Genomic DNA, 18,594 nt, shown 5'->3' on the forward strand with positions numbered 1-18,594 from the left:
TTTTGGATAAGAAATAAATCGAACTGATATAATCGGTTTTATATATAATAAAAACCAAATCAAACTTTTTAAGCTCGGTTTGGTTTGGTTTTTGTGGATTGAATTTAACTCAACTTAATAACCTTTTTTAGTCATAAACTTAATTGTTGATTTATGTTTCCAAATCCTATTAATTTGAGTTTATATTAGGTCTTAAGTCTAATTTATTTTTAAAATTAATTGAAATTAACTTGAATTTGATGTTAAAAATATATTAAATGCATTTAGAATTAATTTGATCATAATATAAAAACAATGAATTTCTTTAATAGAATCTAACATAAAAAAATTTATCAAATATGTATCAAACTATTATATATAAATTTTAAAATATCGATCCGGTTCAATTTTTATCAATTAGGAAATAGAAAACCAAATTGACAAGATCGGTCTTTGAACCAATCTTTTTATTTTTGAAAATCGAACCAACCAATATGATCAGTTTGGATCAATTTATTGATTTTTTCGATTTTACTTACACCCCTAAGAAAAATTGTTTCATTAATATGATAGATTTCATTTGTATTCATTTTATAATATTGAATTTAATGAAAATCTATTTGTTGCAAAATCTATATGAGGAAAAATAATTATGAAATTGAAATTTCTTGGCTAGATTAGTACTGGTGTGAACTCAACGGCACAAAAGCATATTTATATTTATTATTTATTTTTTAAAAACTTTTTTTGGGTAGAATTTAGGTTAATTTACACTACATGTGTTTTTAGAAGATGAACCTATCTGACATGAATAGCATTGATCTTTATAAGTTGAAGGTACCTAAAGCTTAAAACCCACAGTAGAAATTGTGTTATTTGAAGGGAATAGATACCCCAGTTTTCTGATGAAAATGGCATATACTAAAAAAGATCTGGAGGTGGTTGCGCTACATCCCAAAAGTTGTTTGTACACGAAGAAAATGGACAAGAAACAGAAACGCAATGCAGACAGAAAGAAACATGCACACCCAGTTTTATCAAATATGGGTCACAGATCATGACATGAAACAACTAAAAATATCTCTCGGAACAACATCTGTTTAGCCCCATCTCCTTCCGTCAAAGGGCTGAGAGCGTAGAAAGGAGGTTGATCATGGACTAGGTATATATGGCCTTGTTCATGGTGGGCACATTAAAAAAACTGGTATCTGAAATTCCCTCGCCCACGTAAGTGAAGCACCTACGTGCCGCTCCACCGTTTCCACTCCAATTCACCACACAAGGCTGGTGCATCGAAGAAGCCACCGTTGTAAATGGCCCTTTCTCCACTCCCGTTGCATCCACCACCCCGCAAGGTTGTTTCCCATCCCTATGATTATCAGAAATGTCTTTCACATGGTTTTCTTCAATCACATCTTCCATCTCCTCACCATATTCCTCGTCTTCAACAGGGGGTACGAGATATAACAAGAGTCGGCCATTCTCTTTCTTGGCATGTACTCGGTGGCATTGTTTCGGTCTCTCCTTTGTAATAATCAGTCTTCCGTCAACACACTGTCTCTTCAAAGCAAAAGGTTTATCCCCGGACAAGTTCCCAGGGCGTACCAGTGTAGATATTGGCGCTGGGTGTTCCCTCGTCCTTGTGTCTCTACAACATGGTTTTTTCCGACTCAAGTAATTGCAGGGTGCTCCATTAATATCCACCATTTCTGTCATTAAATCTTCATCATTGGAGCTCATGTACACACCACTCTCAGTCCCAATCAAATCACCTGTCATAGAAGATGAGAATGAGGAAGAACAAGACAATTTTGGCAGGGACCTGAAAGAATAAGAGGATGAAGATGATGCCCTTGTATGGGAATGGACTATGCGAGAAGAGCGGTCCCGCTGGTGAAGCGTTTCCTTCTCAGGTGTGGCTATCAATGCCTTGAAACCTAGCCCCAAATACCGCTGTGCAGAATCATTCTGTGGGCTCTGCATTGAACTTGATAGCCTCAACGCCGACCACACAAACCCACGAACAGTTGAAACAACGGGTTCGATCTTACAAACAAAACCGTCCTTTGAGAAATCCATGCTAATTACTTCACTGATGAGACACAAAAACAAATGCTTTCGGCAAATGAAACCCTAACCATTTAGACATAGAAAAGGAAAAGGTATTATGCTATTCCACCCACTGTGCATCAGGCAAAGCTATCGTTTATTTTGGCTGAGCTATCAACCCGAAAATAAAACAATCACAGCATTGATTTTTTTTTTTTCTTTCTGAACAAATATGAAAAAAAAAAAAAAAAAATGAAATCCATAAAAATCATAATTGCCCTTTACTTTACATTAAAAAAAATAGAAAAATTAATGATTTTTCATAAATCGAAGTGGAGAAGGATTTGGAAAAAGAAAGAGTGTAATCTACTCAGTTCCAAACTTTGCAGTGGCGTTGGTGTAAACCACTCTACACGTGGAGATGTGAATGGTACACGTGGCTGATGACATGTCTTTCATCTAATGGACTGGTCTCACTGGTGTCAGCAGAACAGACGGTGTTGATGAAAGTTGGCATGCACTATCATGTGGAATGTGAATACACAACACCTATCAAATTGATACTTCATTTGTGCCTCGGTAAGAATATTTTTTATCTCCTCACTTTAATATTCGTTTAAATTATTATTTCTGCGTCAATGCATTTGCCTTCAACGTTTGAATTGATAAGTAAAGTTTCAATTTAGAAAGGAAAAAGTCGTAATTGATTTGACTTAATTTTAAATTCAAAATTTTTTTATATCAATATTTCAAAAATAAAGATATTCATAATGATTAAAATGATTTTAAATAAATAAAAATCCATTTCCTTATAACATTTCAGGAAAAAGTATGAGTCCATTCCAGATTTCAAATTAAAAACGAATATGTGTATTAAAGTTTAAATCATATGACCAGATATGAAAAATATGATTAGGATATAAATAAATAAAAATAAAAAACATTTTGGCAAAAGGGGATGGATTGGAAATTTGGAAGAGAAACGGGTAACATAACATAGGAAGACGTGCCCCAATCATGGTGGGGGTGGGAGGTAGCTGTATACCATCATGATTTGTTTCCCCCCATATGTTTGCCTTGCCACTCTTCCTCTACTCCTATCTTATCACTGTCGCCCTTTCTTTTGCCTTTCTGGGTCAACCAAGAAAGAAAGAAAATTCAGGAATCTGGTTTTTGTTTAAAACGGGAAAGAAAATGTATATCCAAAACCCTATTCCATGGGGGGAGTGATGACTGATGACGTCAGGAAGCCACACATCACCATCACCCTCACGGCATCACTTGGCATCAAAAATCTGTGAAAATTAAGACAGCAGGGTAGGGTGAGTGATGGATCCGTTAATATACAAATTATCTATCCAAATTCTATGTCTAAATATGGAGTGGCTTGACTGCTGCTATAGCCATCCCAAACATACATGAAGAGACGGATCCCATGTAACACTTGGCTGCTCCTCCTCCTCCTCCTCCTCCTCCCCCATCATTCATCTCAACACACGATGACTTCACTGATTCTTTCTCCTCTTCCTCCTCCTCCTCCTCCCTTCCATCATCGGCATCCCCAACTTCTGCATTTCCCTCATTTTCCTCGGCTTCTCCCTTCAGATTCTCCTCCTCGTAAAAGTCGTCGTTCATGGGTATAAGATGCAGTGTGAGGCGGCCATTGGCCCTGTGTGCCCTGAAGTACTCGTGATGCTTCACCTTCTCCTCCCTAATGATGAGCCGCCCATCGCTCGTATGGTACCTCTTCATTACCCACGGCATGTGCGACAGCAAGTTCTCCGTCTGCGCCAGCCATGGTATCGGAGGCGGAAATTCCTTCTTCGTCTTCATCTCCGAACTCCGACCTATCCGTCCACGCCTCTCAACACCCCCACGCCACTCCTCATTATCCCAGAGATCAGCACAACTCTCCTGCCCTATATGATCCCCAGACAGAGACGACGACGACGACGCCGGAGAAGACAACATGATGGAGCTGTTGTTGAGTGATTGCTCCTCGAATGAAGATGACCTTTGTCTAAACGGTTGATTCTGCATGAGATCTATTGATAGATTGAAAGAAAGAACTTTTCTTTGTCTCTCTACCTGGGCATGGACAAACCACTGTTGCAGCATATATATATATATATATATATATATAGAGAGAGAGAGAGAGAGAGAGAGAGAGAGAGAGAGAGAGATTTTCGAGAAGACTGAAAGATAATGCAGAGAGACAGCTCATACACACTGTGGTGACGTCAACAATCGCTGCCAATTGCTCCCGGCTACTGCATGATGTATTCGTGTTAGTTCAGAGAAAAGATTCATAATTGTGAAAAAAAATCTTTGCTTAAATGCAATTAAAGGAAACTAATTTAATAGATTCATCCAGAACCCTTCGCCATGGAAACTAATGCTACATTGCATTAAGGGTATGGTATGTGTGGACGCCGTCTGTCATATCATTAAACGTCTTTCTATAATCGCATTCTGTGTCATACACCCTTCATCGTTGTATCCACCTCCGCCATCCTCAGTTCAGGCAAACATTTAATATATTCAACTTAAGAAACGAAAAAAAAAAAACAAAAAGCGGATGTTCTTCAAGACCAAGAATAGAATAAATTCATAAAGGATAAGAAAGAACAGGGCAGCACCTACGCCCCCCGCCCCCCCCCCGAACCCTTTCAGTCAAAGATCAAATGGATGCCAGATGTACACAAAACAAACAATTTTTTTTTTTAAAAAAAATTGTTTCGTAATAAAAGAAATTGTGGCTATATATTCATTTCTGAAAACCATGATCTGTAATTCTGTATTGAGACAAACTAACCAATGCTATTATACGATTATTGGGAACCAAGTCAACGGAGACAGTCTGGAGATTTTATGATTTGATATTACAATGTATTAAATTAACTTGATTGAGTTTCCGGGATTTGATTTCTTGCATGAGTAGAAAAAATGCAAAGATGCATGAACATATTCATATACAGACCCTAATGCAAGGGTTTGAAATTGATTCCTAATTCTTGAGTGCCGTAATAAAGACAAGGCAAAGATAACAAATTGGTTCTATAAATAAATGAGACCCATGGATAAGAAACATGCAAGAAGAGGGGGGGAAACAAGATAGTGATTAGAATAGGAAAATGTGAATGAGAAGAAATAGAAATAGAGAGGGGGAGAAAGAGAGAAATTGTGATCTTACGGAGAGAGGGGAAGAGAGGAGAGATATAGGGTGTGTATCCGGGGAAGCCGATGCGACGAAGACAAGTGAGGAGGAGAAAGTGACCCACGAGATTTTATTCCGTGTTTGGCAGATATATGTTATATGCCGTCCCCCTTCACACTTTTCCTTCATTCAGGGACCACTTTTATAGGGAAAGTTAAAAGGGATGATGACGCCCTCTTGGAGTCGGCTTCAGTTATGGGGCCAATTCTTGGTACTTTCCTCTCTCATGGTGGGCGGTGTTTCAGACTCCCAACGGCCACCTATCCTATAGGCTATGACACCCTAAAAGGGTAAGAATCTACGATGCGGATGAGAGTTTGTTCATAGTTCAAATTCTACAACAAGATGAGGATTCAGAAATATAAAATAAGAGAGAGAAACATGTCAATACCATTATCCAATTATTATCTGGAAGGGTCTTCGTATGCTAAATGGCATTTTCCATGTGCTCCTTATCCAATGAGGCAATACGTTGCATATACAGATATACTTATCCTGGTCACCAATCAGGGAAAAACCGCCTGTTTCCCAAACATTTGGATGACTCAATCAAGTTTGTTTGCCTATGAACTATTCACAGGGTGCATTTATCATTACTATTATTGATATATTTGATATTTCAACAATACCCTTGTGAAAAATAAAAATTATATTTTTTATACATTCTGTACTGAAGTTGGGTGTCCTATTTCAGAGACATGCAAGTGCACATCAATTCAATTACATCAAATCTTTTGGTATATGAATGGCTTTGTGATTATGAATAAAAATCATCATGCCTCAAATTAAGTTTGGTAATCGAATTTCCCAGAAGGGAATGTACCAGGCTCTGAAGATTCATTTAACTAAACAAATATTTGGTGATGGAAGGGCACTGGGACATCTCAACACTAAAAATCTATATGCTTGAACCGTCTACCACAGAAGCAATGTCCAATGGGAAACCTTCTACTGATCACCAGGTAGAGTGTTGATGATATCCGAATCACCTGAGGGCATCATAACAAGGTCCATTAGGATGATAATTTCATTTATGCAAACCAGGCTTAATGCAAGAAAAAAAATTTGTTGTACCTGGATCAATAATGCTGAGGCATGACACACGGAAATACTTGCCACAAGCTGTTCCCAGATCAACATTGTCTGAAAACACACCCGAAAATATTTTATTCTCTAGGACCATAGCACATAGGTTTATTCAACTTGTTGCACCAAAATTACTGATTTGGATAAACAAAGATGGTCTAGAAAATTTCCTGCATTACTAAATGCCCTCCAATAACAACACACGAATTGCATAAGTGACACATTCACCAACTCCCTCTCCAGCAAAACCCAAAAGAGTGGGAAAAATATCACATGACATAATGAAAATCAATTACTAATGATGAAGATAATATACATATCACATGACTTATTCACCTAATATGCATGTCTTTCTATCAATCATTAACAACAAAGACTAAGTAGAAGTGTCCTAGTACTCCCATCACATGACTTATTCACCTAATATGCATGTCTTTCTATCAATCATTAGCAACAAAGACAAAGTCGAAGTGTCCTAGTACTCCCATGCATGTCCACAGTCCAACAAGATAACAAAGGAGTAGTGCAAACATTAGGAGCCAGGTTTACAATTGTTTAAAAATTGGATATGGATCTTATGGATTCATTTGTAGTGGTTAATCATACCTCCAAAGCTAATTCCAACAGAAATACAAGTAAAAACAAGCAAAGACAATATTTAAGGCAGATGATGTTACAGAGTTCAACCAGTGATTCCTGGGAACAATTTTTCTATGGGTATCCAAAGATAATGCACCAACCTAGAGTAATGGATGGTCTGGTTCAGCAGCTTAAATACACCCAAAATGAGGGTTTTAGTTGAGTTCTAAAGTGTGGATGGTTTAACTTTTCCAGATACACCTATTTTACTTTGGATGCACCTCTCTGATTTTTACTTTTTCCAATGACCTTAGCACATAGTGATTTTTCCACCTTTTTTTCAAGGCAAACGAGATTCTATTAGCAAGCGACCAACTAAAAAGGAGTTTGCTAGAAAGTTAATTTATTTATTTTTATAAGTAAATGGAGATTGTATTAATTTTTAAAAAGTATACACGACGTATACAAAGCAACCAAAAAACCAAAAGGTGCGAATACACAAAAACAAGGAACCGCACCCTATGAAGAGCCTAACAATTCCACAAAATCTAATAGTGACATAGAACCATCCCCAATACACAATCTAACCCAACTCCAAAAAAGATGCAAAAAAGAACTTTTAATTGTTTGGTCCAAACTTTTACATTTCTCAAAGGCTCTCCTATTTGTCTCCCTCCAAATGGACCAAAAAAGACATAAAGGAGCAACTTCCAAACCTTTTTCCTTTTTTTGCCAACAAAGGAGCCACCTCAACTCAAGAGCACTCCTCTCACAAAAGAGTGCATCACCCACTATACATCAAAAAGAGAAAAAATCAGCTGCTACAAAATGCGAGCTTTCGGATAGTGAAGAAGAATATGATCACATGTTTCTTCTTTTGCTTTGCACATATAGCACCTGTTAGACATCCTCCAACCCCTCTTTCTGAGCTGATCCTAAGTCAATATCTTAACCTAAGTTGCTTCCCAAGCAAAAAAGCTAGCTCTTACAAGAGCCGAAGAGTTCCAAACTATACTATGAGGGAAAGGCTCTGCTCTCCTACTTGCCAAGGAGGAGTAGAAGATACAATGTTATTCTTTTTCTCTAATAGGAAATACGAAGTTATTTCATTATATGAAGAAATTCTCTCTTAACGTGCAGGTCTTGCTACGATCTCATAAATGAGGGAAGAATAGGATTCTACAGTCCACTAATTCTTCATGTGAACATCTCTATCATGCTCATACACGTGTGAAGTCACTAAACTCTGACCCTTTTGTGCAGTTACTCTGTTTTTCTCAAAGCTACAGTGAAGGGTTGCTTCTCTAAATCAGTTTTTTTCTGTGTAGAAGGACAAAATCCCTAACACACTCATCATACGATCAATTAGAGAGGCACTGAATGGCCTTCTACACAATTAAGCACTGAATTGTTCCTAATTAATGAGGTCTGCAATATTATGACCCCCTATCAATGATTATTACAAACCATTTCAGGTTCTTAAGAAAACATCCATGGGGAGTAGTTACATTATTTCATCTTTTTCAATTGTTTGTTTCTTGTCTTTCATACATATCACAAGGATCAAGGACATTATATTGGTGTTTGTTTACCTAAAGAACCACTGGAGTTGGCACCAAATTCAGGGACCCCGTGATTATGGAAGATTTTTAACGATTGATCGTCAAGCATGGTTTAGACAGACCATTGTGCAAGATGCTACATGCATAAAAGCAAGTTTTCAAAATTTTGGCAATGTAGACATGATGCTACATTTTATATCAGAAAAAACAATGGAAAGGAAAGGAAAGGAAAGGAAAGGAAAATCCTGAAAATTAATTTATAATGTGTATTATTGTCAAGAGCCATTTTCAGCATTTTCCTTTCCTTTTCCCCTTCATTTTTTCTGAGCTTTAAAACAGAGCCTAAACTGTTGTTTGGTTGCTGTTAAAACATAAGATGACATAAGTTAGAATCTCGTGTCTTCAATCATTTAATGCTAGGAATTCAAACACCTCTAGAAAACTGAACTCAAAACAACTACTTGACTTAGTTGCGCTAATTTTTTCCAGTACTTTTCCTGAGCAACCAATACAGAAAAAAAAAAGGAAGAAAGTGATACATGAGTAGTTAACTGAAGAATAACTACTTGTTAATCGAGTACTTACTTCCATTGTAATGATGAACCCCGACCTTCGAGAGCATTGCATAGTACTCGATTTCAGACTTGCGCAAAGGGGGGCAATTGTTGGAAATTAAAATTAGCTTTCCTGTAATTTCCCAAAAGGACTCAATTTATCACAAGTAAAATTACACGATTATAAACATTAATTAGATTCATTAGGGTTCAATGAATGAAGAAGAGAGAGGAAATCGGAAACGGAGATGGACCCTTGGAGCTCCTGAGGGAACGAAGAACGGTTTTGTGGCCTAGAGTATATTTGCCACTCTTCATCACAAGAGCCAGCCTGTTGTTGATGCCCTCATGAGACTTCTTCTGCAATATCACAAACCACATTTATTTCTTTAATAATTAAATGTATTGTTGTAAATATATATACAAAGAAAGAGAGAGGGAGGAAGAGATATTACTGTCTTCTTTCCCGCCACCATTGTTGCTGCTCAAACAAAATCCAAAGCCCTCTGAACATAAAAGAAAGGGACAGAGATTAATCGTGGATTTCTGAAATGCTTCTGTGTGGGGGCTGAGAACTGGTACAAGAAAGAAAAAGAAAAGAAAGTTTAATGAAACTAAATGAACTGGAGCATGTTAAAGAATTAAAGGAAGTTCCCTTTCCCAGGGTGTCTGAGCAACCAAACTGAATTTTAGGGTTTGCGCCAAAAGAGGAAAAGAAAAAGTAGAGAGTTGAACTGGTAAATGAAAGATCTTACTGTTGGACTGGAAACCCCAGAGTTGTAACACCAGAGGCGGGGAAGAAGCAGCAATGCAGTACTGCTAGGGTTTTTCACTTTTTTGTCATCTGCACCAGGTGAAGGAGGAGGCCCTTTGCATGCGGAGATCACGTGAGCGAAGCCCATACACTTAATGGGCCTAATCTCTTTAAGCTTTGAGCCTGTTTTGGACTCCACAGGAATATTTGGCTAAAATGTTAAAAGAACCTTCACTTTGAAAAAATATTTTTAATCTTTTTTAAAAAAATTCAAATAAAAATACACTTTATTTTTTCTATAAAAAATATTTTAATGTTAGATAAGCATAAAAATAAATAAAAAAATAAAAAAGAAATAAAAATTATTATTTTTCACTATTTTGAAAAAAGCGAAGGTATCTTTCTCAGTTACGGAGCATATCTCATTTTCACATCTCAATTTTATCTAAGATGGTTTTGGGGTGAGTTATACATATAAATATATAAAACACTAAAAAGGAGAGTCCTAACCTGTTGATGGCACAATAAGAGGAGAGAAAACAAGAGAAGGATAAGGAGGGGAAACTATTTAAAGGAACGCATCCGAAAACCATCATTGTCCGGTGAACAATATACCAACTGGGTTTTATTCCACCTCAAGGTAATGGACCTGGAGAGACCTGAACCGATTCTGACGTAAATTCCTTAAACAAATCAGATCACAACCATTCATATAAGCCTCTCTCTCTCTCTACCTGCCTACAACAACTGCCCAACTGATATAATTACATCATAATAGTTTTGTTAACATCCTACACACAGCTGCACTTGTGATTCCAACAAATATCAGCACCCATCTCTACTTCTTCTTCGTTTTTGCGGCAACCTGCTCGTCTGACAAGGGGAGGTAGTAGATCCGAGGGGTGGTCTTCGTTTTCCTGAATAGGTCGTCCAAGGTAACAATTGGTGCATCTACTTTCTCAGGGACTGGAGGCGGTGGAGGAAGTTGAATACGTTCCCTTGCTGTAGGTGGCTTAGAAACAGGTGGCGGCTGAAGTACGGGAGGTGGGGGTGGAAGTTGTTGCCTGAGGCCATGCTGACGCGCTGAGGGTGGTGTCTGAACGGGAGATGATGCCGCAGGAACAGATGGACCAGCACTAACTGGTGTGGCTGGAGATTGGGGTGGGGCATCTACCCGTGACTTCACTTCTTGGGGATCAACATACTCAGCCACTAGGAGGCGCCCTCCATTTGGAGGCCATTGAAGATTGTAGAGAGCATTTCGCGTTTCTTTAGCTTCTTCTACTGATGAGTACTGCACAAAACCAATCATTCATTAAAACAGTGGCTTCGTGGCTCAAATTACTGAGAATAATTTTTAACATACATGTGCATAAATAAGGAAACCATAGATTAAGAGCAAAAGGCTTGCATTGGACACCATGACATAAGATCCCAGCATTGGAAAAAGACAACTTATGCACCCAAAGGTGAAACTAAGGTCCTAAACTGACAAGGTAGCAATCAAGGGTGTTTCCATTTATCTAAACAACATAAGCAATTGATTCCTTTTATAACATAAAAATCAGCAGATGATCAGTTAAGTAATGAGAAAAATAATGCAGCCCTAGCAGGATATGGCAGGTTTGGTTCTCAATCATTGCATCCAGGATTGGAGTTCATCAGCAATATGGTCCACCAACAAACATGAACTGGAACTTGTGTGTGTGTGTGTGTGTGTGTGAGAGAGAGAGAGAGAGTTTTACTGTGACATAGCAATGGGTTTTAATATGGTCCATCCAGAAACTGCAGACATTCCCAGTTTTAGCTAGAAGTTCTTGCACAGCTTTCAGGGTAAAAGGACGCAAAAAGCGATCAATTCTAAGAGAATTTGTTGGAGGTTTTGGTGACATCGGTACTGCAATTACAAACCAATCAAACAATTTGAGCTGCTCAGATGTAAAAAATGATATTCACAGGGAATTATGAGTCTTGTAGTCATTGACATGATTATTACTCACCAATTCGTTCCTTTGGTGCATCTCCACTAACTGTAGAGTCAGACCTTGTGAGGTTGCGCTTCAGTCTTGAAGCATGAAATGAATCCTTAGGTGTTGTAGACGGTGTAAGATTAGAGCTTTGTGGCTCAGGAATTTTGAGGCTTTCATTATTCCACCTACGCTGCCTCTTCGGAGTTTCATTGACCCCAACTCCTTCATCTGTGAACAAAAATTAAGCACAACTGTGAGCATGCCACCTATTTCATGTATCAATATTTGATCATCATGTCAACATATAATTTCAGATTTCTTAGCATGAATTCCACCCGCAGCGTGCCATTCTACAAGACGCCACCAAACAAAAATAATTCGTAGCATATACAAGTATGTTTAGCAAATGACGTTTCAACAAAAATAGATTCAACCAGAAGTATATGGTAGCACTCAATGAGCCAATCATGAACCACACCAATCCTAGTAAAACCTTACATCAGCAAATTTGCATAGTTAAACAAGTACCTACATCAAATAATGTAAATATATAGAAGATAGAATTTGCTTCTGATAAGAGAAGCATACTAGATATATCTACCACATAATATCCATAATTTCCTTTTCATCAGTTGATAAGAGGAGCTGGAACCTGTGTAACTTGCAAAGTGACAAATCCTGTTGTAATAAACCACATCTCAGTGTCCCTACTAAAAGAATGCCTAGCCATGAGCCATCACATATTAAAGAAGTATGAGAAGGGAAAAAACCACAAGAGAAAATGGTATTCTATTGGGCAATCTTTTTCCCAATGGGAAGCTCAAACAAAAATTCTCCTCAAACACAATTAAAACACCCCATTTCAAAAGCTCATCACCCCAACCACATCCTTAAACTTCCCCCATTTCTACCTTGGCATAATCTCCTGAGAAGCATATAACCTCTTCCTTTACATTCTTGAACAAGCAAGAAACATAATAATCCAACTCATTCACCTATTTTACAACTCTTATTATCTAACACCATTACAAAACCCCACCAGCTAGGTTCCTAGTCCCAAACAATCAAAATTACCAATTCAGCAAAATTAATGCCTCCCAAAAACTCATCATAATTTCTCTAGCAACCTCCATAATAACATCACATCCAAATCATACTACTGGGGAGAGGTAGAAGGCATTTATCTGTTAAGTTCTTGCCCTTTGTTTCTGAAATAGCATTTAGGTCAGACATCTTATTTAAACCAGTTTCAAATACAAAATTGGAATTCTCTAAAGCTCATATCACTTCTTAACCTAGCTCAGTTCCACCCTCTCTATCCAGCCGTTTGGTTTTTTTTTTTTGACAAAAAAGGTGCTTTGAGAACTTCTTTTTGAAAACATGATGTTTTATGATAATATATTTTGATCGTTTTCCATTGCTTTAACTTGTTTTTTGGGACTATTTTAAAAAATAGTTGTAAAATTATGGACAATAATTGAAAATAAAGCACTCCAGATATGGATTAGGTTCCACCAAGAAGCATTGGAGATATGATGATCATCTTATTTAGAGGCTTGGGGAATTCAATCAAAGGCAAGACTCTTTGGCATATCACATGCATCACTGCATTGTGGATTGTATAGCAAGAGAGAAATGCTAGGATTATTGAGAAAAAGTGCAGAATAAAAGGGATGTTATGGGATCTTATTCATTTTGACTCCTTTTTTTGGGCTTCTTATACTATTGCTTTAAGAGGAATTCCACTTAATGTTATTCTACTTAGTTAGCTTTCATTTTGTAATTTGAAAGGGGTGGATAACATTTGAGAGAGTTTGATTTTGGTTTTTGACATATTTTGTACATGCTTTTATCAATACTTCTCCTTGTACAGTGGAGGAATATAGTTTTGCTTTGATCAGGTTTTGTACTTTGTGGGAAGAATTTCTCATCCTTTTCTTCAACTTTATTATTATCAATATATATTTTGGTTTCTAATAAAAAATAAATAAATAAAACACTTCAGATAAAAGTTATTTTTAAGAAATATTTGAAAACAAAAAAAAAAGGTTGAAAACATTCCAAGTTCCCAAACAATTTTTTGTTTTAGAAAACATCATAGAACTATTTTCAAAAACTGTTTATTAAGAGCTGTTTTGAAAACATTCCTGAATGGACCATTGATTTCTGAAATTGCATTTGGGTCAGACACCCTATCTAAAACAGTTTCAGATACAAACTTGGTATTCTACAAAGCCCACATGGGCCACATCACTACTTAACCTAGCTCAAGGCACCACATTTATGCATTGAAGATCTCAGCCCCTTGTTAGCATTTAGATCAGACATCTTATCTAAACCAGTAGTCAATACAACTTGGTATTTCCTAAAGCTCACTTAACCTAGCTCAATGTCTGCACCAACATAATGTGCCCCATCCCTGTCCAGCCCTTCATCAAGGCCTATTCTAGAACCCAAGCCTGTAAAAAAAAGGCCCATTCTAGAACCCAAGCCTGTAAGAAAAGGGCCCATTCTAGAACCCAAGTTTACAGAACTTTTGTCTTAAATGAGTAAGCACCAAAAATAATTTTGACCTCTTCAGGTATCGATTCATCCTCAAAACAACTCTAATCACCTGCCTTTCTTTCAATACTTTTCACCACTTCTCAGCATGGTGTTCCCCTCTCTTAGCCCATCTCTTCTAAGGGCCTTCCATGATCCTCAAGTATGAAGCCTCAAGGTCAAGGGCTTCATTTACCAAGCATTAACCCTCTTGCCACCCACTTTGAAATCAGACAATCACATAAATTGTGACAACTTGCCATGACTGCTCTACTGAGAACAATCAGCAATCTCTCTGTCCAAAGAGACACGCACTTGCATTCCATATTCCTCTGATTGCGCCTGGCATTACAGGCACTCAATCATCTTTCAACTCAAATATTATTGTGTGCTACTGTCAAACCACCTATCTCGATTCCCCAAACTTCTCTTCCACCAACCCCACCAAGAGAAAAGCAATAACAGGATCATTCTAAAAGGAGATTTGCTAGAACCCAAGTTCTAGCAGTATCCTCATTGTTTTCAGCATCTATTTCCTGCCAGATGTGTGAGCTAACAACAAACATCAATCAAGAATAGGTTTGTTGGCTTCCATCGGCCTAGGGATCATTGTTTGAAATTCAAAGACTTCCACTCCCAATCTCTATTGACTTTGATAAATTTTCCAATCTCTGTTGACTAGACCCACATATATAAAATTTCCCCACAAAGAGGGATTTGAAGAACCTCACAGAACCACCAAACCCATCCATAAGTAAGAAACTTTCTCCCTTCTGTTGTTTTCCCTTCTCCATCAAAAGAAGATAGTTTTTGTATCCTTTACATGATTTCATCCTTTGAATTGATGTTTCTGATAGGATCCTACTTCGCCCCATCATTGGTAGTTTTCTATTTGATCCAGCAGCTAACCAACACATGATAGTGCAATTAAACCCAAGCCCCATGAGAAAAAGAAACACTTATTTCCCTCTGATCTTGCGTTTGTATAATGCATCAGATCAAAGCCCACCCAAAAAGAACTCCACTATAATACCAAAAACGAGTATCAACAAGAAACTGTGCAAGAAATGAATCAGAAAAAGGCTATATAATCAAATGGAAGCAAAAAGAAAATATTTTTTATAGGTAGAAGCAAAGAGAAAATATTAAGCAAGAAAGTACCTTGAAACTTCCTTTTCTCCAGAGTGGCAACATTATCTTTCTTTTCAGAAGGAGGCACCGTCCTGTCAGAAGATAAATCAGTCCCCACGTCATCAACTTTACCTCCCACCTTGGAACCAGTAACTTCAGTCATCTCAATCTTATTCCCCACTTCACTAGAATTATGATTTGAGTCAGTCTGCTTTGTCTCCAATGCATCCTCCTCCATAGAATCATCTGCTGAAGAATGATCCAAAATTAATTTCTCCAGTGACCCCCCATCTGCCATTTCACTTCCCTTGTGAAGATCCAAATATTTAGCTTTATTGTCATCTAGGTTTTCAAAGAATGAGAAAACATGAATACCATGGTCCAACTATGGTAGCAAAACAAAAGGAAAGTGATACAGCCATACATGAAAAAAAGACAGACCAAATGGAACCTGACATTAAAGCATACCTTGTAAGTTACTTTCCTCAGAAGGAGCGGTGATGCTATTCTTCTTTTCTGCAGATGTTTCCATCTCTTCGGGATACAAATCAAGCACAACGTCATGAACAGGATTTTTGTCTTTTGTAAAAGACATTTCAGTAAGCTCAATCTTGTCTTCCACTTCATTGGATATGTGATTTGAATCAATTTGCTTATTCTCCAATACACCATCATCCACTAAATTATTAGCTGTATGTTGGTCTAAGTTCAATTTTACAGGTGAACCCCCACCTGCATCATCGTTTTTTCCACAAAAATCCACATGCTTGGATTTGTTGTCATCTGTTTCCTCTACAGAGTCCTGGTTCTCACGTGGCTTTTGATCATCCAGTGGGTGTAAATTGCCACCACTGGGAGGGACTTCTTGAGATGATGGTTGCACCATCTCCGTCTTAACAACTTCTAATTCTAAATTGACATTATCAGCATTTAAATTATCCTTTAGTTCATTCTTTTCATTAATTGACACAGAATCACTAGAAATAGATTCAGACTCTACTTGAAACCCTAAAACAGGGCTGACCTCATATACCTGGTTGTTTGGACCGGAAACATTAGGCACCGCATCTATTTGGGGAGGCTTTGAATTCTCACTCTCTGTCTTGATTTCATCATTTTCTGCCGATTTCACTTCATCGTTTTCAGCAGATTTCACTTCATCGTTTTCAGCAGATTTCACTTCCTCGTTTTCAGAAGATTTCACTTTAGATGCAATCTGGACTATCACAGCCTTGTCAACCATTCCACTAGTTTCCATGGAAGCCTCTGAAACCACCAGTTCCCCAATCGTGGTGGCAGACCCAGTACCCAGCTCAGTTGGACCATCAACAATCTCAACCACACGAACAAAATCATCCAACTTTTCACTTTTGTTTCTACCAGGATTCCCAGTATCTCCAGTCATTTCAACATGATTATTAGGCTTTGCCCCCATATCCCCACCCTTAACCACAGGTTCAGGCTCACAAACAACAGCTTTGTTTGCTTCTCTCTCCAAAGCCTCCCTCTCAATGAGAATTGCTTCATTCAACCGCTTTATCAAATCATCTTTCAACCCAGTCATCTTTAATTTCCGCCTCTTGAGCTCTTCCTTCAACTCTGTCACTTTCCATTGATCAATTGGTCGATTGTCAAGAATTGGATATGGCGAAGACATCTTCCTATACACCAATTCAACTTATTCCTGTATTAACAACCTACCCACAAAGTAAAACTAGGTCATCAATTCTGAAATTTTACAAGCACACTCTACCGTCAATTTCCAAACCTGAAAAAATTCATTAGAAAATGCAGGTAATAATAATGATGGTGATGATCTATCGAACTAATAGGCACTACAATTCCCCAGCATAACACCTAGAGAAATTGAAGCACTACAGTGTCAATACCACATTGAGACCCTTCGTAACCCAATCCAGTGAACAGTAACAAATTAAACGCTTGACCGTTGACATAAACACCTTGAGTCAACCACCCAACACCAACAACTAAGCCGCAATGGATTATTATGAAGCAACACAGTTCTTCTAAAAGAACGAAACAGAAAAAAATGCAAACCCTAATTCTGAAAAAAAAAATCAGGAGAAAAAAAAAAAAGGAACGGGCAAGTTAAAAGCAGAGAGTTGTAAGCGTGTCTAATGAGAGAGAACTCACCAAGGATATCTGATTGTTTGATGCTATATTCGGAAATAGAAGCTGAAACCGCGAACCCTAATTGCAGAACAAGAAACCAAACATTAGATAAAAGCAATAAGAGAATAGTCACGACGAATCGCAGGCATTTGAGGTTGCAGGTATGAGCCAAAGATGCATTCCTGTAAGAAAACAAAGGAAAATTTGAAGAAAAAAATGAAAGATGGGAAATTTAAGAAAAAAATAGAAATGACAGAGTCCGGGTGGAGGGAGAGCAGGGAAGAACGTGATAAGGCGAATAGCGCGAGATTTGTTGAATTTGGGGGTATTTTCGGTGATTTGGGTTGGGTCTACTCACCTGCCTTTTCTTACCCAAAATACCCCTTCCTCTTTCTTTCTTTTTGCTCTTTTTTTCTTTTTTTTCTTTTTCATCTTCCTTCCGTGTAAAACTCGTATGATTTCCCTCGCATATTGAAATTTTTTTCCTTCATTTTTTATAAAAAAGATATAAGACGTTAATTTAATGATCATTTACTTAATAATTTAATTTAAATTAATTATATTTAATATTATAACTTAATAGCATTAGGTTAAAGTTAAAAATAAGTTTAAATATTATATTTAAATAATTAATTTATTATAAATTTCAATTTTTTTTATTTTATTTTTCTATATTTGGTGAAAGTCTCTTTTATATCCATAGTTTCACATTCATAATTCATTTTTTGAGTATATATTTTATAATTTTTTATTTTATTTTTCTATATTTGGTGAAAGTCTCTTTTATATCCATAGTTTCACATTCATAATTCATTTTTTGAGTATTTATTTTATAATTATTTTATATATTTATAATATTTTATTTTAATAAATAAGTTTATTGTTTACATTAAATAAAAATAAATATTAATTAAAAATCATAGGGATAAATGTGTTAATTTTATAATATTAATATTCAAAATTTCATTATTTAAATTGATGTTTTCAACCTTGTGGTCACGTGTTTGCCAACTTTTTAGAGTGTTGTTAAATTTGTTCA

At 37.0% G+C, this 18,594-nt stretch overlaps 4 protein-coding genes across 7 annotated transcripts; all 4 read right to left on the bottom strand.

Annotated features, from left to right (window-relative positions):
* Positions 1-986: 986 nt before the first annotated feature.
* Positions 987-2,458, bottom strand: LOC132253224 (uncharacterized). Its single transcript, XM_059734858.1, has one exon. The coding sequence runs from the start codon at positions 2,056-2,058 to the stop codon at positions 1,138-1,140; it is 921 nt and encodes a 306-aa protein (XP_059590841.1). The 5' UTR covers positions 2,059-2,458; the 3' UTR covers positions 987-1,137.
* A 740-nt stretch (positions 2,459-3,198) lies between these two features.
* LOC104882477 (uncharacterized) lies at positions 3,199-5,792 on the bottom strand. Its single transcript, XM_010665991.3, has 2 exons — positions 5,222-5,792; positions 3,199-4,298 (listed from the first exon to the last, which is right to left on the bottom strand). Exon 2 carries the CDS (start codon positions 4,144-4,146, stop codon positions 3,400-3,402), a length of 747 nt encoding a protein of 248 aa, XP_010664293.1. The 5' UTR covers positions 4,147-4,298; positions 5,222-5,792; the 3' UTR covers positions 3,199-3,399.
* An 84-nt stretch (positions 5,793-5,876) lies between these two features.
* On the bottom strand, positions 5,877-9,960 carry LOC100253901 (large ribosomal subunit protein eL30z). Of its 2 annotated transcripts, none has more exons than XM_002285778.4 (6): positions 9,782-9,960; positions 9,482-9,601; positions 9,281-9,386; positions 9,058-9,159; positions 6,320-6,388; positions 5,877-6,234 (listed from the first exon to the last, which is right to left on the bottom strand). In XM_002285778.4, the coding sequence occupies exons 2-6, from the start codon at positions 9,500-9,502 to the stop codon at positions 6,194-6,196; spliced, it is 339 nt and encodes a 112-aa protein (XP_002285814.1). In that variant the 5' UTR covers positions 9,503-9,601; positions 9,782-9,960; the 3' UTR covers positions 5,877-6,193. The 2 variants fall into 2 exon arrangements, with proteins under 2 accessions (XP_002285814.1, XP_002285813.1); XM_002285777.4 differs by having other exon boundaries at positions 9,482-9,532; positions 9,782-9,938.
* Positions 9,961-10,325: 365 nt separating this feature from the next.
* Positions 10,326-17,896, bottom strand: LOC100248897 (uncharacterized). Of its 3 annotated transcripts, none has more exons than XM_010665994.3 (6): positions 17,577-17,896; positions 15,891-17,119; positions 15,453-15,668; positions 11,781-11,978; positions 11,526-11,677; positions 10,326-11,074 (listed from the first exon to the last, which is right to left on the bottom strand). In XM_010665994.3, the coding sequence occupies exons 2-6, from the start codon at positions 17,077-17,079 to the stop codon at positions 10,619-10,621; spliced, it is 2,211 nt and encodes a 736-aa protein (XP_010664296.1). In that variant the 5' UTR covers positions 17,080-17,119; positions 17,577-17,896; the 3' UTR covers positions 10,326-10,618. The 3 variants fall into 3 exon arrangements, with proteins under 3 accessions (XP_010664296.1, XP_010664294.1, XP_010664295.1); XM_010665992.3 differs by having other exon boundaries at positions 15,453-15,764; XM_010665993.3 differs by having other exon boundaries at positions 15,453-15,764; positions 15,891-17,190; positions 17,577-17,880.
* Positions 17,897-18,594: the final 698 nt, after the last annotated feature.

Source organism: Vitis vinifera, chromosome 18, assembly GCF_030704535.1.
Source record: "Vitis vinifera cultivar Pinot Noir 40024 chromosome 18, ASM3070453v1".
In the NCBI taxonomy this organism is placed as follows: domain Eukaryota; kingdom Viridiplantae; phylum Streptophyta; class Magnoliopsida; order Vitales; family Vitaceae; genus Vitis; species Vitis vinifera.